The 18,079-nt window shown below is 40.7% G+C and overlaps 1 protein-coding gene and 1 non-coding gene across 3 annotated transcripts; both read left to right on the forward strand.

The window, feature by feature from the left end:
- Window positions 1-1,160: 1,160 nt before the first annotated feature.
- Window positions 1,161-16,920, forward strand: mapk11 (mitogen-activated protein kinase 11). Of its 2 annotated transcripts, none has more exons than XM_031306518.2 (12): window positions 1,161-1,419; window positions 8,141-8,270; window positions 8,379-8,437; window positions 8,677-8,788; window positions 10,154-10,183; window positions 11,001-11,048; window positions 11,137-11,251; window positions 11,344-11,415; window positions 12,629-12,708; window positions 12,936-13,014; window positions 13,212-13,385; window positions 14,158-16,920. In XM_031306518.2, the coding sequence occupies exons 1-12, from the start codon at window positions 1,307-1,309 to the stop codon at window positions 14,229-14,231; spliced, it is 1,086 nt and encodes a 361-aa protein (XP_031162378.1). In that variant the 5' UTR covers window positions 1,161-1,306; the 3' UTR covers window positions 14,232-16,920. The 2 variants fall into 2 exon arrangements, with proteins under 2 accessions (XP_031162378.1, XP_031162379.1); XM_031306519.2 differs by lacking the exon at window positions 14,158-16,920 and adding an exon at window positions 13,621-14,130.
- trnaq-uug lies at window positions 5,179-5,250 on the forward strand. The gene has a single exon. It is a non-coding gene; the product is annotated as a tRNA-Gln (tRNA).
- Window positions 16,921-18,079: the final 1,159 nt, after the last annotated feature.

The following is an 18,079-nucleotide window of genomic DNA, read 5'->3' on the forward strand; positions in this document are numbered from 1 at the left end:
ACAAACGTTTTGCTCGTCACACAGTTTCCCCAACACACGCCTCCAGGTGAGACTGCGACCTGACCGCAGCACCTTTTCCATAGCGCCTAGGCCAGGGGTGGCGAACCTGTGGCTCTTGAGCCGTATGCGGCTCTTTGCCTGCTCCTGTGAGGCTCCTACTGTGTAGCTGGGGGCTGTGTCATTGGTTGATTGTTGTTTTTAACTTTTCTGAAACATACAGTATTTCAGATAAGTAAAAAAAACAAACATTTGAATGCATCTGCCAATACATTTGCCAATTATTTTAAAATGGAAAATAATGCAGCAGAGTTTTGAGGACAGATTCTGCAACCTGAGGAAAAACAGCGGCCACAGATCACCTTCCTCATTAACCCTTTCACTGCTGAATCAGATTGTTTGAAAGACCTTCTAGTGACAAATGAGTGAGAGAGTTGCTTTGAGTGGCCACAACCGAGTTCTAGCAAGACCTGAAAAGGATTGTGGATAACAAAGACTGTCAGGTTTCCCACTGAGTCAGTCTAAGTGAGGAAAAAAACTATGAAAACTGCTATGTATTATAACTGTCATCAGATCTGGAAGACACTGTTGCTGTTGTAGTGTGGACGTGCATGTGTTGTGTGGCTTTTTGCTATGGTGCGTTTCTTTTTGTGGCTCTTTATACCTAACTGGTTGGCCACCCCTGGCCTAGGCTATAACATTGGTGCTGCTTTTGACATCTCTTGCACTAGCAGATGTTAACCACCAGATGACAGTAATGGATTTACGTTATTATCACAATTTGTAATGCTTTGTTTTGTATTCATCGTTTGTCCCTCAGTTCCTAACATCTAACATAACGTCTTGTTTATTCTGTTGCTCTGGTTTTCTGTCTTTTGTGTATTTTGTATTATTGTTATTTTCAAAATAGTAGACCTAGGCTATTTCATCAACTTTTCAATCTTATATAGCCTATTACATGACAATGTAGCCTGTGACATTAAGCTTAATGGTTAAGAGTATGTCTAGCCCACATGTTAGGCTACCTGCACATATAGGCTATTGCACGTTATCTCTGTTATGATACTTTAGACTACTTTTTGACGTAGCCACAGGGAGGGGTGGGGGATGTAGGAGAGAGAGAGAGAGAGAGAGAGAGAGAGAGAGAGAGAGAGAGAGAGAGAGAGAGAGAGAGAGAGAGGCTGTCACTGTTCGGTGCTGTGTGTGCAACAGCAGCTCGGCTGAGGCAGCAGACGGCGGCCCGCGCCTTCTTTCCCATTTACCCTTTTTTTCATTTCACTTATTTCTTTTCTCTAGCCGGCTTAGAGAAATGTCCGCCAGACCAGGATTTTACCGGCAGGAGCTGAACAAGACTGTGTGGGAGGTTCCGGAGCGGTACCAGAACCTGACGCCGGTGGGCTCCGGAGCCTACGGCTCGGTGTGGTGAGTGTTTGTGTAGATGTGTAGGGCGGGTGGAGGGGCGAGGCTGCACAGCCACAACATTTACCGTATGTTGGTCATGATGCATCAGCATAGCGATGCGTGTCGGCTGTGTCGGGATGAAGCAGCTTGTGGAAACTGATTGGGTTTTATTGTTGTTATTACCGGCGTATTATTATCATCCCATTACCTTCGCCGCTTCTGGATCAATAGGCTACTATAGGAGAAAAAAAAACATTAAATAATAATATTATTTTTGTGTTTAAATATGCAGATGAATATGCTTTCTTTATGGGTACCCTACTGCTGTCAGCCATATAGAAGGATACAGCAGGTCTGCAAGACTTGTTTTTATCCCACCGCTCACTGTCTGCTTTTCCTATAGCTTATGTGTAAGGGAATTAAACATGAGACAGCATCAGCACAGGAATTTCCCAAATACCCCCCCCCCCCTTACACACACACACACACACACACACACACACACACACACACACACACACAGTCGCCACATCTGGAAAGGGAAAACCTGGGCCCAGCTGCTCTCAGTGCACAATGCCAGTCTGACACCTTAAAGCCTACAGCAGGTGCATGCATCATCAACATTCTATATGATACGCCCACCCTGCTGTCTGTGTCCCTCTGTGTGGATGTAGACATTTCCAATCTTGCAAAATGCAATTGCTGTAATTTTGAATCAATTTCGTATCAGCTGGTGGGATCACGTTGCCATGGCGATGTGTCATGGTGATAACCACCTCCAACAGCCAATATTAATTAAACTGTAATAGCAGGCTGGCAGTAAGGTACCAAAGGAAGTGTGAAGAGAAGGTTTTGTGCGACTGATCCAAGTGGGATAATCCCATTTTAAAGACATGAATAAGATGTTAAAGCTTTTCTACACAACACTGCATGTTGGCAGTTCCCTGATGGCCGTGAGAAGTAACTAAAGTGGTCTGAAAATCTTCCACAGAGAATTGATTGATCCTGGCAGCTGGGCCTGACATTGGACTATTGAGAGACACAATCAAACAATTTCTAAGAAGCTTTTGTAGATAAAATGAAGAATCTTACTGGAATTAAATTATCTTCCAGTTGGAATGGCATCTGGTTAAAAGTGTAACCTATCACCTGCACAGTAAATTCATTCCTTGCCCACTGATGACACCACGGAATCAAGCATATGCCCATTGAGCCTGTCCAGACTAGGATGAGAAAAATCTAAATTTGTGGGCCAGCTTTGCTTCACTGTATGTTCCCAAATCCTGCAACCCCAAATCCTGTGATGTGTTGTTGATGAGAGAGGCAGCAGATTTAACGTCAGTGAGTCCAAATTTCCCCAGATGAAGCCCTTACTCTGTGCTGTTTAGGAGACAATGTGGAATTGGCTGTTAAGTTTTGATTCATCGCTTTGTGTTTGGGCTTGCTCTGTGTAGGCAAAGACGTATCCCTGACACTTAGTTTACTACATCTTTTTCCCACTTGGAGAGAATCTTTGTGTCTCAGAAATGTAAGAGAGTGGCTTTTGTTAAAGGATAGGACCCCATCTTCCTGGGATATCATCATTTATTTGTGCACTGTATTGTGTCAGATCACAAACACATGATATGGAGCTCATATGCTGGCTTGTGTAGCCACATCTCTCATTGCTGTTTCCTGCTTCCTCAGAAAGGAGGTTTTATCCTCACACAGCTGACTTCCTGTCACGTCAGGAGTCAATTAAGACACTGTCTGAATGTGCTTGTCTGTTGGAGCTCCACTTTATGACTCAGGCTCCCACAGGAGTGTTTTGTGCATGAACACCTTGCCGATATTGCAGCTTTAAAGCTCGGAATAGTACAGTAAAAATGTCGAGAGCTGGATGATGACTTTGCTTTCAGCTGTTTCATTCCGCCTCAGGAAGATTATATGCACATGGACATTTCTTTTGGACAAGGAAACTGCTAAGTTAAAGGTTTGATTCTCATTTTGGACATTCAAAGGTACATGAAGCTTGTCTTTGTGTTGACAAAAAAACGTGTTGCCCGAAGCAATGTGATGTTAATATTTGCTACTCATGATCCTGAAAGGTTTAGTCAATTTGCATAAACATGGAAACCGGAATGGCTGATCTTTGTAATAAAGTCCTCATGCCTATATATTGCTCTGAATAGCGTTTTCTAGAACTTCTCTAATTTCATTATAGGATTATAAATAGGACTATTTTCCTGAACATGAGATCAGGGAAAGATAAGGATAAGGGCAGTCTCTTTGTTCTCCCTTGATCACAAATTATATATATATGCAACCCAACAGTGATCAATATGAGCTTTCCATTTGTGCCCCAGTAGCCCTTCATCGACAACTCTTCATGTCCCAAATATGGTCATCTGAATAGATTTTAAATTGGACGTGTTTTGAACACAATATTTTGTCAACTGCCAACGTTGTTCGTTTGTAATTTTTCTAAGATACAAGTAGCCCTGGTTGGGAATCACTGCTCTAATTCTTTGGCGCCTGGAAGCAGTTTTCTTTCACACGCGAAGTGTGTTTTATGTATCTGGTTTGTTTGTAATTTGTCAAGAGAACTTGAAGTGAAGATTATGGCATTAGCAAGTGTTTTTCTCCTCCTGTCTTATGCTCTGAGCTGTTATTTTACTCAAGGCTTTATATAGACAGCACATAAGTGTGAATGATGGCACTGATAAAATGCACTTTACCAAAACTCTTAATTTATACACACACACACACACACACACACACACACACACACACACACACACACACACACACAAAGGACATGCCTCCACACACCACTCAGCATTGCCCTGCATTGTTAATGTTGATCTCCAGCCATTGTCATGACTTTCTCATGGCAAGACTTGATTGGAAACCGGCTGGGGGATGGGGTTTCAGAATACAACATATATGTATGTATGTATGTATCAGTATGCAAGTGTGCCATGATGGGGGGTTAGGATACTCTCACAGACTACCTCTTGAGATGCACAGTAAAACACAGCTCTCATCATTTATCTCTCGGTGAACCCTCTTGAGACGGAAGGCGTGAGGTCAAGGATCCGACAAGCTAATATAATCCATTATAGCTAGAGATGAAGAATGTATACCCTCATTACCCATGGGAGAGGGGGAAACGAAAGACATAGAGTTTAGAAAGAGAAAGGAGGTATATTAGATAGTAAGAGGAATTTTAGAGCTGCAAAGCTCAGCATCAAGAGAGTGAAGCACCAGAAATGCAAAGCTCATTTAAAGATTTAACGTGCGGTGCCTCTTGAATTTTTATAAATGATGAGACAAAAAGTTTGGAGGGTCTGGAGGACTGATCCCATTGAATATTCTCTTTTTGGCTTCTTGGGACAAAAACTGGGCCCATTTTGGACTTGAGACTGAACATCAAGTGAGAATATGCACAAAGCTGATCAAGGCAGCTTTCATCTCATGTCACCATATGTAACATCTGTTCAGTAAACCAGAATTTTGGCATGAAGCCTGTCTTTCGGATAGCTATGTATAAAACATGACTGCTTCATTTTCTCCTGTTAAACATTGTGATGTCTGTGCTGGTCGGCGTGTCGATTGGAAATTTGATAAATCGAGCAGAAAAACAAGATTGGGGTTCTGATTCGGTTTGAACTGGTTTTAATGAATGCTATTTTTGGTATGAATAAAATATTATCACGTATAATTAAAAATCACATACAGTACAATGTTTTTCTGCTCTGTTAGACAACAGTAATAAGCAAGAGTTATTGACTTGTACATGGTTCCATGGTGTAATGGTTAGCACTCTGGACTTTGAATCCAGCGATCCGAGTTCAAATCTCGGTGGGACCTGATTTTAAAGGGGAACAACTGCCTAAATTAGGAATACCAGTATGTTATTTCCATGGCTTTGGTAATTTCAATCAATAGATGTGAACTTGAGCTACTCTCTCTCAAAGCCAGAAACCAGAAAGTTCTTAGACAATAAATGGGAGATTGTGTGGACCCACACAACACTTATTTTCTTTTTTATACTTAAGTGAGCTTCATTCTATTGTAGTGTTTTTCAGTTGGGAAACAGAACATTTACCCATATACTCAGAACATTCTTCTGGGTGCTTTCAGTGTCATCTGTGCCTTTCCCAATTTATTATCTATGGAGCGGTTCCATACTTTGTACTTGATGACATCACAAATTTGAATTTTGGCACACTAATTTTTGGATTTTGAGAGAGAATTGTCCATGTTTACTAATATTTTGGACTTAGACCACAGGAATAACATTTGTCAATTTTGAAAATGGGCATAATTCCCCTTTAATACGCAGCGTACAGATATATGAGCCGTATCTTCTCATCTAACTCTTGGCTCCTGGATAAATGGTTGCAATGAAATGCATAACATTGGATGCAGTGTGACGCTATAAACAAACCCTGTGTACAATAATCTGTAGAACAAATTATAATTTTCTCTCTGCATTTGAGTCAATACCCTCCCCCCATTTCAAACATATGCAAATCATACATGTTTTCCTCTTGATTTAATCATAATGAATCACATTAACTGAAAAGATTAAAATATATAGTTTTCCTCATAAACAGTGTACTTCAATCATCTCACATTTGATATTAGCTGCCCCCTCCCCCTCTTCCTATATGAAAGCGGCGGTGCATTAAGAGCTCGGGTATAAAACAGAATACTGAGACAAAAGAAGAGGAGAGAAATCGATGCCTTGTGGCTGGGCTGTGTGTGCTGACAGCAGTGCAGTCAGAGCCATGTATGGAAGATGGCAGGGAGGAAGGTATGTGTGAGGAAGTGAGGCCTGGCTCATGTCAGAGACGGAGGAGACTGGCTGCTGTCCTGGCTTCAGCCCGGCGGGGACATCCGGACTGGCAGCAGGCGATTACAAGGCACACACATGGATGCTTATCCAAGATTGTAGTTTACTCATGCATGTAAGCATTATAGGTCACCGTGAAATGATACAGTAATATTTACAGTGAGTTTCATACTGTGGAAAAAACAGGAGACACATCATTTGGTGGGCACTTCTACTGTCTAAAGGTGACCATATACCACATCCTGTACCTGCTGTGAACTGGATTTCTTGCGGGTTTTCAGGAAAAAATAAAGAAGGGCAGGTTGGATTCTTTCTAGAACTGTCTACAGTAGCTGAACATCATGCAGGGAAAAAAATCCATTGCTGAAGAGTCACTTATCGCACCCACAATAGAATAAAACAGCGCAGAGGGCTTTGCAGCAAGACAAGTTGGGTTTTGAGTAAGCAGGGATGGCTTACATTCTTTCTTTTTTCAGTATTTTCTTGCATTTAATATACAGTGTCACGGTCTCCATGCCAATCTAAAATGGACAGCTGAATGCCAGTTATTCTGCTGCAGATTTAGCTGCAAAGAAACTGTCAAACAAGTTTGATACGCAAAGTTAAGATTGCAAACTGGAGTAAAAGATTATCAAGGCCGGTTGTGGTCTCTCCAAAAGTACACCTTATTACTGAGCAATTGCTGAAATGAGCACCACACATTCAGATGATCTTCAAGTGTAAAAGAGAGGGGATTTTCCCCTTAAGTGATCAGAAATCACTCAGTATATTCAGCAGAATAACAAGTTTTATACCGTTAAGTCAGTTCTACATGTAAATGTACAGGATCATTCTTATTTTCAATTTTCTCTCTTACTCCACTTCTCCAGTCAGTCAGTTTCACTTCTTGCTCTGTTTCTGCATTGCTGCGCAGTATTTCACAATTCTCACCCATGTTTCCTTCCTGTTTGTCTCTTCCACTCCCTGTTGGCTGTATTATTACTACTGAGTGTTGAAAAGCTGGCAGGACTGAAAAGACACTGGCACCACAAAGGCAGTGGCAATAGTAGCGGCAGGGCTCAGTGTTCAATAATGTTGAATGACATTTACATTTCAAAAGAGGCAGATCGAATAAACCACCACACTTTCCCAATATCTGACATCAGTGCCTCTCTTGTTCCACCACATCCTCTTTCACCATCTGCTACTCTCTCTCTGCATTAGTCAGCCTTTCCTCAATCGTTTATCACTAATATATAGTCATACCTCAGTATCATCAGCTGATACCAGGTTTAAAAAATAGTTCGGGAGACAATGTGCTGATGTGCTTAGTATAGCCTAATAAAAACAGGGGGAAACTGTTAGCCTAGTTACTTTCTGAAAATAACAAAACCAGAGGAAGTAACCGGCAAGAATTTGTCATTACCCCCCAAAAAACCACAAATAATTGTTCTTTATATGTTGCATTTTAAAGCTACAGATATAACATGCTGTTAAGTAAGCTTTAATGGTGCTGGCAGGTGGATTTTGTTACCTTTGGACAGAGCCATAGCTTTTTCCCTATGTTTCCAGTCGTAATGCTAAGCTAAGCTAACTGTGTCCTGGCTGTACAGTAGCTTTATCTTTACCATACAGGCAGGGGCGTGGTATCAGTCTTGTTATCTAGCTCTTGGCAATAATGCAAATATGCATATTTTCCAAAATGTCAAACTATTTCTTTAAAATGATATCAGTCCCATATTATTTTTACAGGTGATTTTGTTTTTTTGCTGATTGTGGAATTCACATTTTTAGGGCCACTTACAACAAAAGGAATATGGTTTTAATAAAGAAATGTAAAAAAAATCAAGTTTGGGAAGATGTGTCAATATATTAATGACACTGGATACAGTAAACAACTTTCTCTCTGTTTTCTCTCTCCAGTTCGGCGTATGATGTCATTTTGCGGCAGAAGGTTGCGGTGAAGAAATTGTCCAGGCCTTTCCAGTCTCTGATCCACAGCCGCCGCTCGTACCGGGAACTCAGGCTGCTCAAGCACATGAAACACGAGAATGTTAGTGCTTCTCATGAAAATACCCGGAGACAGACAGACAGACAGACATGTTTCCACTCTGTCATTGATCATCTCTGCTTCTCTCTGTCTCTGTCTCTGTCTCTGCAGGTAATAGGGTTGCTGGACGTCTTCACACCTGCTGCAACATTAGAGGACTTCAATGAACTGTAAATCTTTTATTCCCTCCAAGCTATGCAGCTGTCCACCTTTCACCACAAATGCAATGATTCTGTTATTAGAGGGTAGGGTGGTGTTGGTGGAGGCCATCTTAGGGGGGGTTACAGGCTTGTAGAGATGTCTTACAGTTGCCATGGCAGCATCACTATCACTACTTCTCCTCTAACTGAGATGTCCCTAGCCCCCCCCCCCCCCCCCCCATTCACTCACACGCTCTTCCCTTTTCCAGCTACCTGGTGACCAACCTGATGGGTGCAGACCTCAATAACATCGTCAAATTTCAGAGGCTGTCAGACGAGCACGTGCAGTTCTTAATTTACCAGCTCCTCCGCGGCCTCAAGGTAATTTATAGCTTCGTGATACACCTGCTGCATGCCATACATACATAATATATCAGTTAGCATGCATATACTGTAGTACACCAGTGATTCCCAACCACTTTTGTCTATGTACACCCACAGCCCTAACAGATAAAGTAGCCCTTCATTGTCTCTGTTTCAAATGTGTTCATTTCAATTTTGTTTGATTGTTCATTGATATTAAACTAAATGATAGTCACTATTGATTATAGAAAGTGGATATTGTTACAGTATTTTTTTTTCATACAATTGAACTGTCAATGTCTATTAGGTTGCTGTAGTCAAGTTTCCCTTCATACTACTAACTCCATTACTTCCAGCTGTCTAATTGAACCAAGTATCCATTACCTTTATACACTCTGAGAAATATCTGTGTATTAACAGTTGTATGACTGTATATTTTAAAAGAAATTGTCCATTGAACATTGTGATTCACAGTTGTGTTTCTGTTTATTTACATTTTAAATTGCATTATGGGAACTTTGTCCGTGCTCCGACAACTAACGTAGAGAGCTATTCACAGCACCATTATCGCAAATTATTAACCAGAAAATCGAGATTCAAAAGCGCCAAAAACATTTTTTAAAGTGTTGAAAAAAACATCATAGGGTCAAAGTAAAAAAAAAAGCATCAAAAGTGTCAAAAACAGCTTTAAATTAATTAAAGGACAGATTTCATTTCAGAAGCTTACTACCTGAGCAGTTTTGTATGAGAGAATTTTGAATAACAGAAAATGTTCTGTATTTTAGCTGAAGCTACACACAAAAATGTTATGTTTTTAATTAAGGGACAAAGTCCGGGTAATGAGCTGCCAGTACTTTTTCTGTTGTTTTACGGATTTGTTTCTTCAAATGCAGTACCTAACTATTTGAACAATTTATTTATTACTTTTATCTAAGTGTTTAGACTTCTCTGCTCGCTTGCTTACTAGTTGTTACATGCTCTCAATCGCAACAATGTCCAGGTGTTACAGCACACTCAATGTGTGGATGTACATTTTTGAAATCAAATTGTAATTTTTATTATTTCACAAATGAGTTGAGCTAAAAAAAAATTCAGCAATCTTTCTGTGAGAATTTGGACAGTCTACATTGCACAAACACTCCCTATATTTATATTGAGTTTGACATTCTGTTGTGTATTTATTCTGTCCAAAGCTTGCGCGCTGAATCAGTTCAGCAGCCTGCACGGCCGGCTGTTCGGCCTTCACGGTTACCATGGGACAGACAAAAGCAGTCTCCCTTTAGGCTAATGTGGTGAACTGCACTGTTGACCCCTGTCTCCCTTTATGTCCTCTCTCTCTCCTCTCTCCTCCCCCATCGCCCCAACCCTCCGCCTGTCCAACAGTACATCCATTCAGCTGGATTGATCCACAGAGTGAGTGCCTTCTCTTTGCCCTTCTTGTCATTTTTGACCATCAAGTTTAAAAAGAACATAACAGCACTTGCCTGGTTAAAAAACATAATAATAAATGAACTCTTAACAATCAGCTTTCCCCTTGTATTCTACCTAAAGTTCCGAAAGTCCGATGTTCTGACTCTTTTATTGAGGATATGTGATGTTCACACTGATCTCAATACCGAATGTCTTATATGGCTGCACCATTTTTTTTAACTGGAAACATTCTAGATGCTTAATGAATCATTTGATACAAATTTCTACTCAGTTCGGCTTAACATTTTGGTATTATTCTTTTGGGAAACTGCACTAGATTTTAAGATAAAGCTTCATATGTGTGAACAAAGTTTGACAGCATAGCATGCTTGTGAAGAAGTTCAACAATGCATGTCTTGATTGTAGCCTTTTTAAAGAGATTTTAAACAACTGTGTTTGGATTCTGATGCATAAGTGAAGTTGTAGATGTTTTTTATGGTTCACCACGGTTGTTAAAGTTGGGGGGGAAAGAGGGAGTGACTATTTAATATTTGGCTACAAATAGAAAAGTCAATCAGATACCTGGCTTAAAATACATTGTGCAGCAACATAAAAAAGAAGGCCTACATTAATGGCTATTTTGAAATTCCCAATATCAGTGTTTTTGTTTGTTATCTCTGAGTTTGCTCTGTATAAATCCAGTAAAAGCTGTGTGGTTTATGCTGTTTTTATATTCATATCCATCCCTCTCTCTACACAGATACATCTTCATTCTAATAATGTTTCTCTCCTCCTTTGTCTGCTTTACTACATTTTCTAGGACCTTAAGCCAAGTAATGTGGCAGTAAATGAGGACTGCGAGCTGAGGGTAAAACTGACCTTCTGTTTAAAACTATAAATCCTCCACTCCAACCTATGAACTCCATCAATTAAAAAACGCTCTTCCTGTCCTACAGATCCTTGACTTTGGATTGGCCAGACAGACAGACGACGAGATGACAGGGTATGTGGCGACTCGCTGGTATCGAGCGCCGGAGATCATGCTGAACTGGATGCACTACAATCAGAACGGTAAGATGCCATCAAACTATAGACATTTAATAAGCTTTTTTTTTCAGAAGCAAACTCATTGAATTACTTAACCTCTGGTGTTTCTGTTCCAGTTGATATGTGGTCAGTGGGATGCATTATGGGAGAGCTGCTGAAGGGAAAAGTCCTGTTTCCTGGCACTGACTGTATCCTTTATCACCATGGCAAGAGTCCACTGCAATTTGCTGCTTTTTTCCCCCTCCTAGCATCAACCTTCCATTACCTCTTTAATGTGCCCTGTGGATGCAGACCTCTTGTTGATTTGCATTACAATCCCAGGCCTTTCTAAAGAGGAGGTGTGTCAACAGAGAGAAGTGGGGAATGAATAGGAGCGATCACAAAAGGCTTTATTATCTAGGTTGTTTTATTGGATGGTGTGTTGTGGGACTAGAAAAGAACTTTCAGCAGTACTCAGCAAGTAGAGTTTCTGTCTTAAGCGTGATTTATGCTCTGTGTTAAATCCACGCCGTGGCTACGTACAGTACGTAGGTACGTGGAGGCATGGACCTACGCCTGACGTGCACCTCTCGAAAAATGTAACTACACGTCACAGCGACGCAGGTCGCTCGGCCGTGGCTTGGTAGCATTGCATTTCCCCCGACTCATTTCCTGGTTCTCCTTCTCCGTAAACAACATGAAATCAAGCAGAGGGTTAACTTTTTCTGCCACAGATTTCCAACCGTGGTCAGAAGGCACAGGGGAGACACTTTGTTTCTCTCACAGTGACTCTAGAGTCGGCACTCTCTCCAAAGCTAATCCCTGTAACTCTCTCACTCGCTCTTCCACACCCTCCCCACACACACATGCCGGCCCTGCTATTTTCTTAAAGAGATCGACGCACACAACAACGCCCAAGTATAAACTTCAGGCCACTTACGTAGGCTACGGCGAAAGCTCTGCGTGGAAGTTGTTGTTTCGCACTGTGTCAGACGCGTTCTCCATTACTGTGAATGCTCTGTTTGGTTTAGGTAAGGGGTGGAGCCTGGAGCAGGAGGCAGGACATGACATGCATCCGGTTCCGGAATCACGCAAGCCGCATAATAGAAATGTCATCAACATGCCCACTCGCTCACTGTGAATTCTCCGGAAAATTACCTGCTCTATTCACACATAGACTCCGTCTGACTTTACACGGACTCTGTACTAGGAAGCTGGCAGGGTAAAGTCTGTTTAATGTCCGGTCCAACTGATTCGGACATTTGAGTTCTCACATACAACTCCTCCCGGCAATGTCTACATCATTTCAGGGTACAGTGTTACAGTGCATGTGTGAAAGAGGCTTTAGTTGATTCCCTAGGTGACAAGATGACTAATATGATTAGTCAATTCCGAACAGCCCTTAACTCCTTCTGCACTAAGATATCGACCAGCTGAAGAGAATCATGGAGGTGGTTGGGACTCCAACACACGACCTGTTAAAGAAGATCTGCTCTGAGCATGTGAGAGAGGGAAAAAGAAATGGAGTGATTGGGAAAAAGAAGCTGCTATTGCTCACACTGTAATGCTGCTTCCCCTGACACAGGCAACCTGTTCTAACTGATTAGTCATTCCACTGACAAGGCTGTTGAAGGAATAGTCAATATGTGTGAATGTTGGGGTGATTGATCACTAACAAATCATCCACATTGTCACATGCCAAGAGTTGAACGCTTGTCTTTATTTGCAGGCGCAGAAGTACATCCAGTCTCTGCCCTTCATGCCCCAGCAGGACCTGGAAAAGATCTTTAAAGGAGCAAATCCACTAGGTGGGTGATGCACCGCAAATTGGATTACCAACTTTTTAAATTCAATTGGAAGGCTTCGAGAGGCTGCTAAAGCTCAAGTTGTTCTCTCCACATTGCAAATGAGTGATTCAGTTATACAGGTTTGGCCCTTAGGGGTTTAAACTGGTTTCCAAGCTCCCAGCATTTACCTCTTTCACCTCTCTGTTTCTGCCTGTTAGCTGTCGATCTACTGAAGCGTATGCTGGTTCTGGACTGTGACGGGAGGATCTCGGCCAGCGAGGCTCTGTCCCACCCTTACTTCTCACAGTACCACGATCCAGACGACGAGCCAGAGGCCCCGCCTTACGACCAAACACTGGAGAGTAAAGACCGAAATCTAGAAGAATGGAAAGGTAAAGCTTTCACTTCAAAGTAGAACAATACATGATTTAACACAGTGGACAGCACAATAAAATAATGATTCCTCCCCTATTGTCCTAGATGGAAGACAACAACAAAAACATGATTGCATCTTATGCATGGCAATTTAAAATGTACAGATATTGTCTGCTTCTCAATTTCTTTCAAAATAATACTCTATTACTTCCTTTTATAAACTATTATAGTAGGGAAGTTTTTGCTTTGCAGAGGAGGAAGTTGCACAAATAGACGCCACAGATCCATCAAGCTGCAGAGCTTTTAACACTGGAGATTATGCAATGATGGTTTTAAGCTTACATGGTTGTGGCAGGAATGACAACTACACCACCAAAGTAATATTTGAGATATAAGAGAGTCCATTTATAACATCATGAATATGATTACGTTTCACTTCAGCAGGGAGTTTTATGGTTTGTGAAATGCCTTAGAGCTGATGCCAGGCCTGAGTCATGGTGGATTTGTTTTGCTGCATGGTTTGCGTCCTAATTTTAAATTGCCTTGATTTACCGGTATACCAAGCTGAACAAGCACAATTATAATAGCACCGAATAAAAGAAAAAGCTTAATATGAAAGTGCCCTGTCTTGTGACAATTACACTTCAACAAAGTGTTTTTTCCCATTTTGATTGCTTTTTTCACCTTAAGTGGGATTAAAATATTCCTCACCCCACCTTTCCATGGCTCAAATTTTATTCAGCACAACTGACTGATGTTTTCCCTTATTCCTCTCATGTGTGTGCATAGAGTTGGTATTCGAAGAGGTGAACAGCGTCAAAGCATCAGGCAACAAGACTGATAGCCTTCAGGCGGAGCAGTAGGCCGCTTTCTGCTCTGCCTCAACCTTACCCTGAAGAAGGACCACAAACTCAATGATTAGGAGAAGGACTGAAGAAAACTCTGCATTCCCTCTGCTCAGCGTGACTGTGTTTGATTGCCTGTCATGAGTGTATTTAATAAGCAGCAGGGCAGGGCAGTTTCCACAGGATCAGATGCACACATTGCAAATACAGGGAGCATTTTTAGAATCCAATAGAACGAGCTTTCCAGTCCAGAAAGTTACTTCCTCTCATGTTTCCGCCCAGTGAGGGTAAAATGAGGAACCATTCAACGTGGCTGCGTCAGGGATCGCAGAGGACGTGGGGATTCATACGAGGGAGCAACTTGAACTGTGTTTACAGACTGTCAGAAAGGTATCGAAGGAAGAAAAAAACACACACACTAGGATTTCCAAAGCAACGACAGAGTGCTGTCTGGTCCCTCGTCATGGCAAATGCCATAAGCAGTCAGTGCTATCACATATGGAATTCATGTTTAAAGGCTTACAGCAATGCCACGTTATGTCACAGAGCAGCTTAGCATTTAGCCTGCATACTACTGCATGATTTTTGTGCATTTTATTATTGCAGATTATTACTGGCATTGTATTATATAACCATTAAGACTGCTTATTGCATCTGCCACACTGCTATAAAAGCAGTCCAAGGGTCAGAGAGAGGCATTACGAGGAAATGTGACCAACTTTCAACCTGTTTTATCTTTATAATGTCCATGCAGTAAAAAATAATAATACAAAAGCAAACAAAATGTACTGTTCTTCCTCGAATGAGAGTCAACCCTATCCTGCTTACAGAGTAGTAAACACCAACTGTGCTATTAATTAGCAAGGTAATTAATATATGCCAAAGCTGGAGCAGAATGACTGTGTTGCAGGTCTGTGTTTACAGTGCGTCCTAGCTTCACGTATACAGTTTCCGCTGATGGCTGATTTCTGATTTCTGATCACCTGTTGGCTTTGGCAGCGCTCCATCAGGTTTCCATAGTTCTTTGCTGTGTCTTTTACAGCCCCGGTTTGTGTTTACAATAATTAAGATTAGAGGCATTTCGTAAACTGTTAGAAACCGAGCTGGATAATAATATATTACCCAGCTCCATGGAAGCGATGACTGGTCAAACACTCCAGGCTGATGATTCCCATGAAGCATCCATATTTGGTTGCTTGTAAAGCCAGGGAGCTCATTAGTTTCCTCATCTTTTTAGAATTCATGATGCTTGAGTGTTATAATGAAAACAATGCAGAGTGTACACATTCATTAGTGACCATAGTATGAAAGCACTGGGGATGTTCTTTACCTCGATTGTGGGTATTCCAGTAACACTGCAGTTCATAGTTTATTGCAACATTAGAACACCCTCATTGATAACATTTGTATTAAGCAGCATGAGCTCAATGCGTATGAAGATTGGCTGACTTCCTCACTGACATTGTGCCATTCATCTTGCAGCAGACTGGAGTTTTAGTTCTACAAACGTTTTGCTGAGGTATAGAAACAATCTGCTTGTGTTAAACCACAGTGTGCAGAGCACAACAAACCACAGATTTTCTAAAGGTCAGTGAAAATGTCAAGAGGTAAAAGAGGATAACACTGATATGAAATCTAGCATGAAAAAATACACTAATGCATTTCCGGTAATCAGATAACTATCTGATCATTTTAATGATACCTCAACATAAATAGATGTATCATCACACATAAGATGCATTTATAACATTTTGCTAGTTGACATTTTGGGAGATAAAAGGCTTATAAATCAGGAGCACACATAAATCTACTTTATATCTGACTGCTGCAGATGCATTCTTATACCTAATGTGTATACTATCTGGATACAGTGCAGGTGTAAAGCAGAGTTTTCGCTATCCTTGTAAACCTTTGTTTAAACTCGCTAAGCTATGCGAAGTAGCATCACTAGTAGCTCTTTAGGTTTTTAGTTTTAGCTAGCTAGGTTGTAATAATAATATACTAGTGGAACTACAGTATGGTTTCCACTCAAGCTCATCTGAGGTTTAATTTGCAGATATGAGATGAACAACGGAATAAGACGAAAACCTAGCTAGCTAGGTTAGCTTACTAACTAACTAGGTTAAAATCAATTGTATTTTAATGTATAGTTTGGTGTGTTCCTTTATGCAAGTTAAACTGTGGTTCTTTGGCTTGTCCCACTCAAGTCTAACCAAACCAATGAGATTATTTCTGCCTCAAAGAAACATGAGTACAACTACATCAAATTACTATTTATGAATCATTTTTGATTCTGACTCTACAATGGTTCACACTGGAGTGCTACATGTAGCCTTTTGCGCAAGTCGTCTATTAACACTGTATGCAAAATGTTGAATTTACAGTCCAAATGAATGAAAACTGTCTGTCTCAGTCAAAGAGTGTTAGAGCTTTGAATGTTAAAGTGTTATGTGCTTATGTCGATGTTGTATATGTGGTGGAGTTGAATAGCAAACTGCAAAAATGAATGTATACGTATAGGCCTACTGTATGTTACAAGTTAGAAGTGTCTTTTGAATACATGGTGGCATATAATTCAACTGTACTAAACTGAATGTCAACTGTCAGTTTTCAAATGATGCAGATTATTTTTTCTTTCATCATCAACGGGTAACATGACTTGGCAAGTCTTGGCATTGAACAGAATAAACACCATTGGTTCTGTTAACTGTGTTTGTTAGTATGTTTGTTTTCTTATCTGTGTGTCTTTGTGTCTATAGGTAATTAAACATCTGAGCGGACAAATATGACGTGGAGTTCCCCAAGGCGCTGTTCGGGGGCCTCCTTTAACATTTTAACATCTACATGCTTCCGCTGGCTCAGATTATGAAAAACAACCAAATTAGTTACCAAAATTATGCAGATGACATACAAATTTAAATAATCATAAATTGAGCATGCTCTAATAAAACCTGAGGTCTTTACACTGGTCTGCTTTCAGTCCCCAAAGTCAGAACTAAACATCAGTTTTTATGCACCACATATCTGGAACAAACTCCCAGAAAACTGCAGGTCTGCTGCAACTCTCAGTTCTTTTAAATCAAGGCTGAAGACTTTTCTGTTTTATGCTGCCTAGTCAAGTTATTGTACATTTCTTACACTGTAGTGTAACTTTTATACATCATAAGTCATATTCCATTATAGCTTGTTTTTATTTTCTATTATCTTTAATGAGTGTTTTTAATAGTTTTTTAATTGCTCTTTAATGTTTTATGTAAAGCACTTTGAATTGCCTTGATGCTTAAATGTGCTATATAAATAAATTTGCCTTGTCTTGCCTTATATATTCTCTGCAACATTCAGTCTATTTGATATACAACATGGAAATTGCAATGTAAAGGACAATGTAAATGTTTTTTAGTCCAGGCTCCCTTGTTCCAATTAAGTGGAATTGTGTGTTGTATGAACTGTGTGCCACCTTTGTGGCAACAGTTGGGGAAAGGGCCCTTTCCTGTTGCTCGAAGCAAATTTCATAAAGAAACATTTATTCCAGTCTGGCAAGGAGGAACATGACTTCCCCTCACAGAGCCCTGACTTTAACCCCATTCAACACCTATGGGAGGAATTGGAACACCACTGTGAACCAGGCCTAGTTATGTTCCAAGAAACTTGTAGATTAGCCTTCCTAGAAGGGTGGAGGCTGTTGTAGCAGCACATTGGTTCCGGGGTGAGATGTTTAACAATTACGTATGGCCACATAAACTCGGTTCTCCACATAGAATAGGATATAATATAGTATAGTGCAGACTAGTTAGTAGTACAGTATAGTGTAGAAGCCTATGATATAGTTTACAATAACATAGAATAGGACAGTATAGCAGAGTGTA

Source organism: Sander lucioperca, chromosome 20 (genome assembly GCF_008315115.2).
Source record: "Sander lucioperca isolate FBNREF2018 chromosome 20, SLUC_FBN_1.2, whole genome shotgun sequence".
NCBI classification, from domain to species: Eukaryota; Metazoa; Chordata; class Actinopteri; order Perciformes; family Percidae; genus Sander; species Sander lucioperca.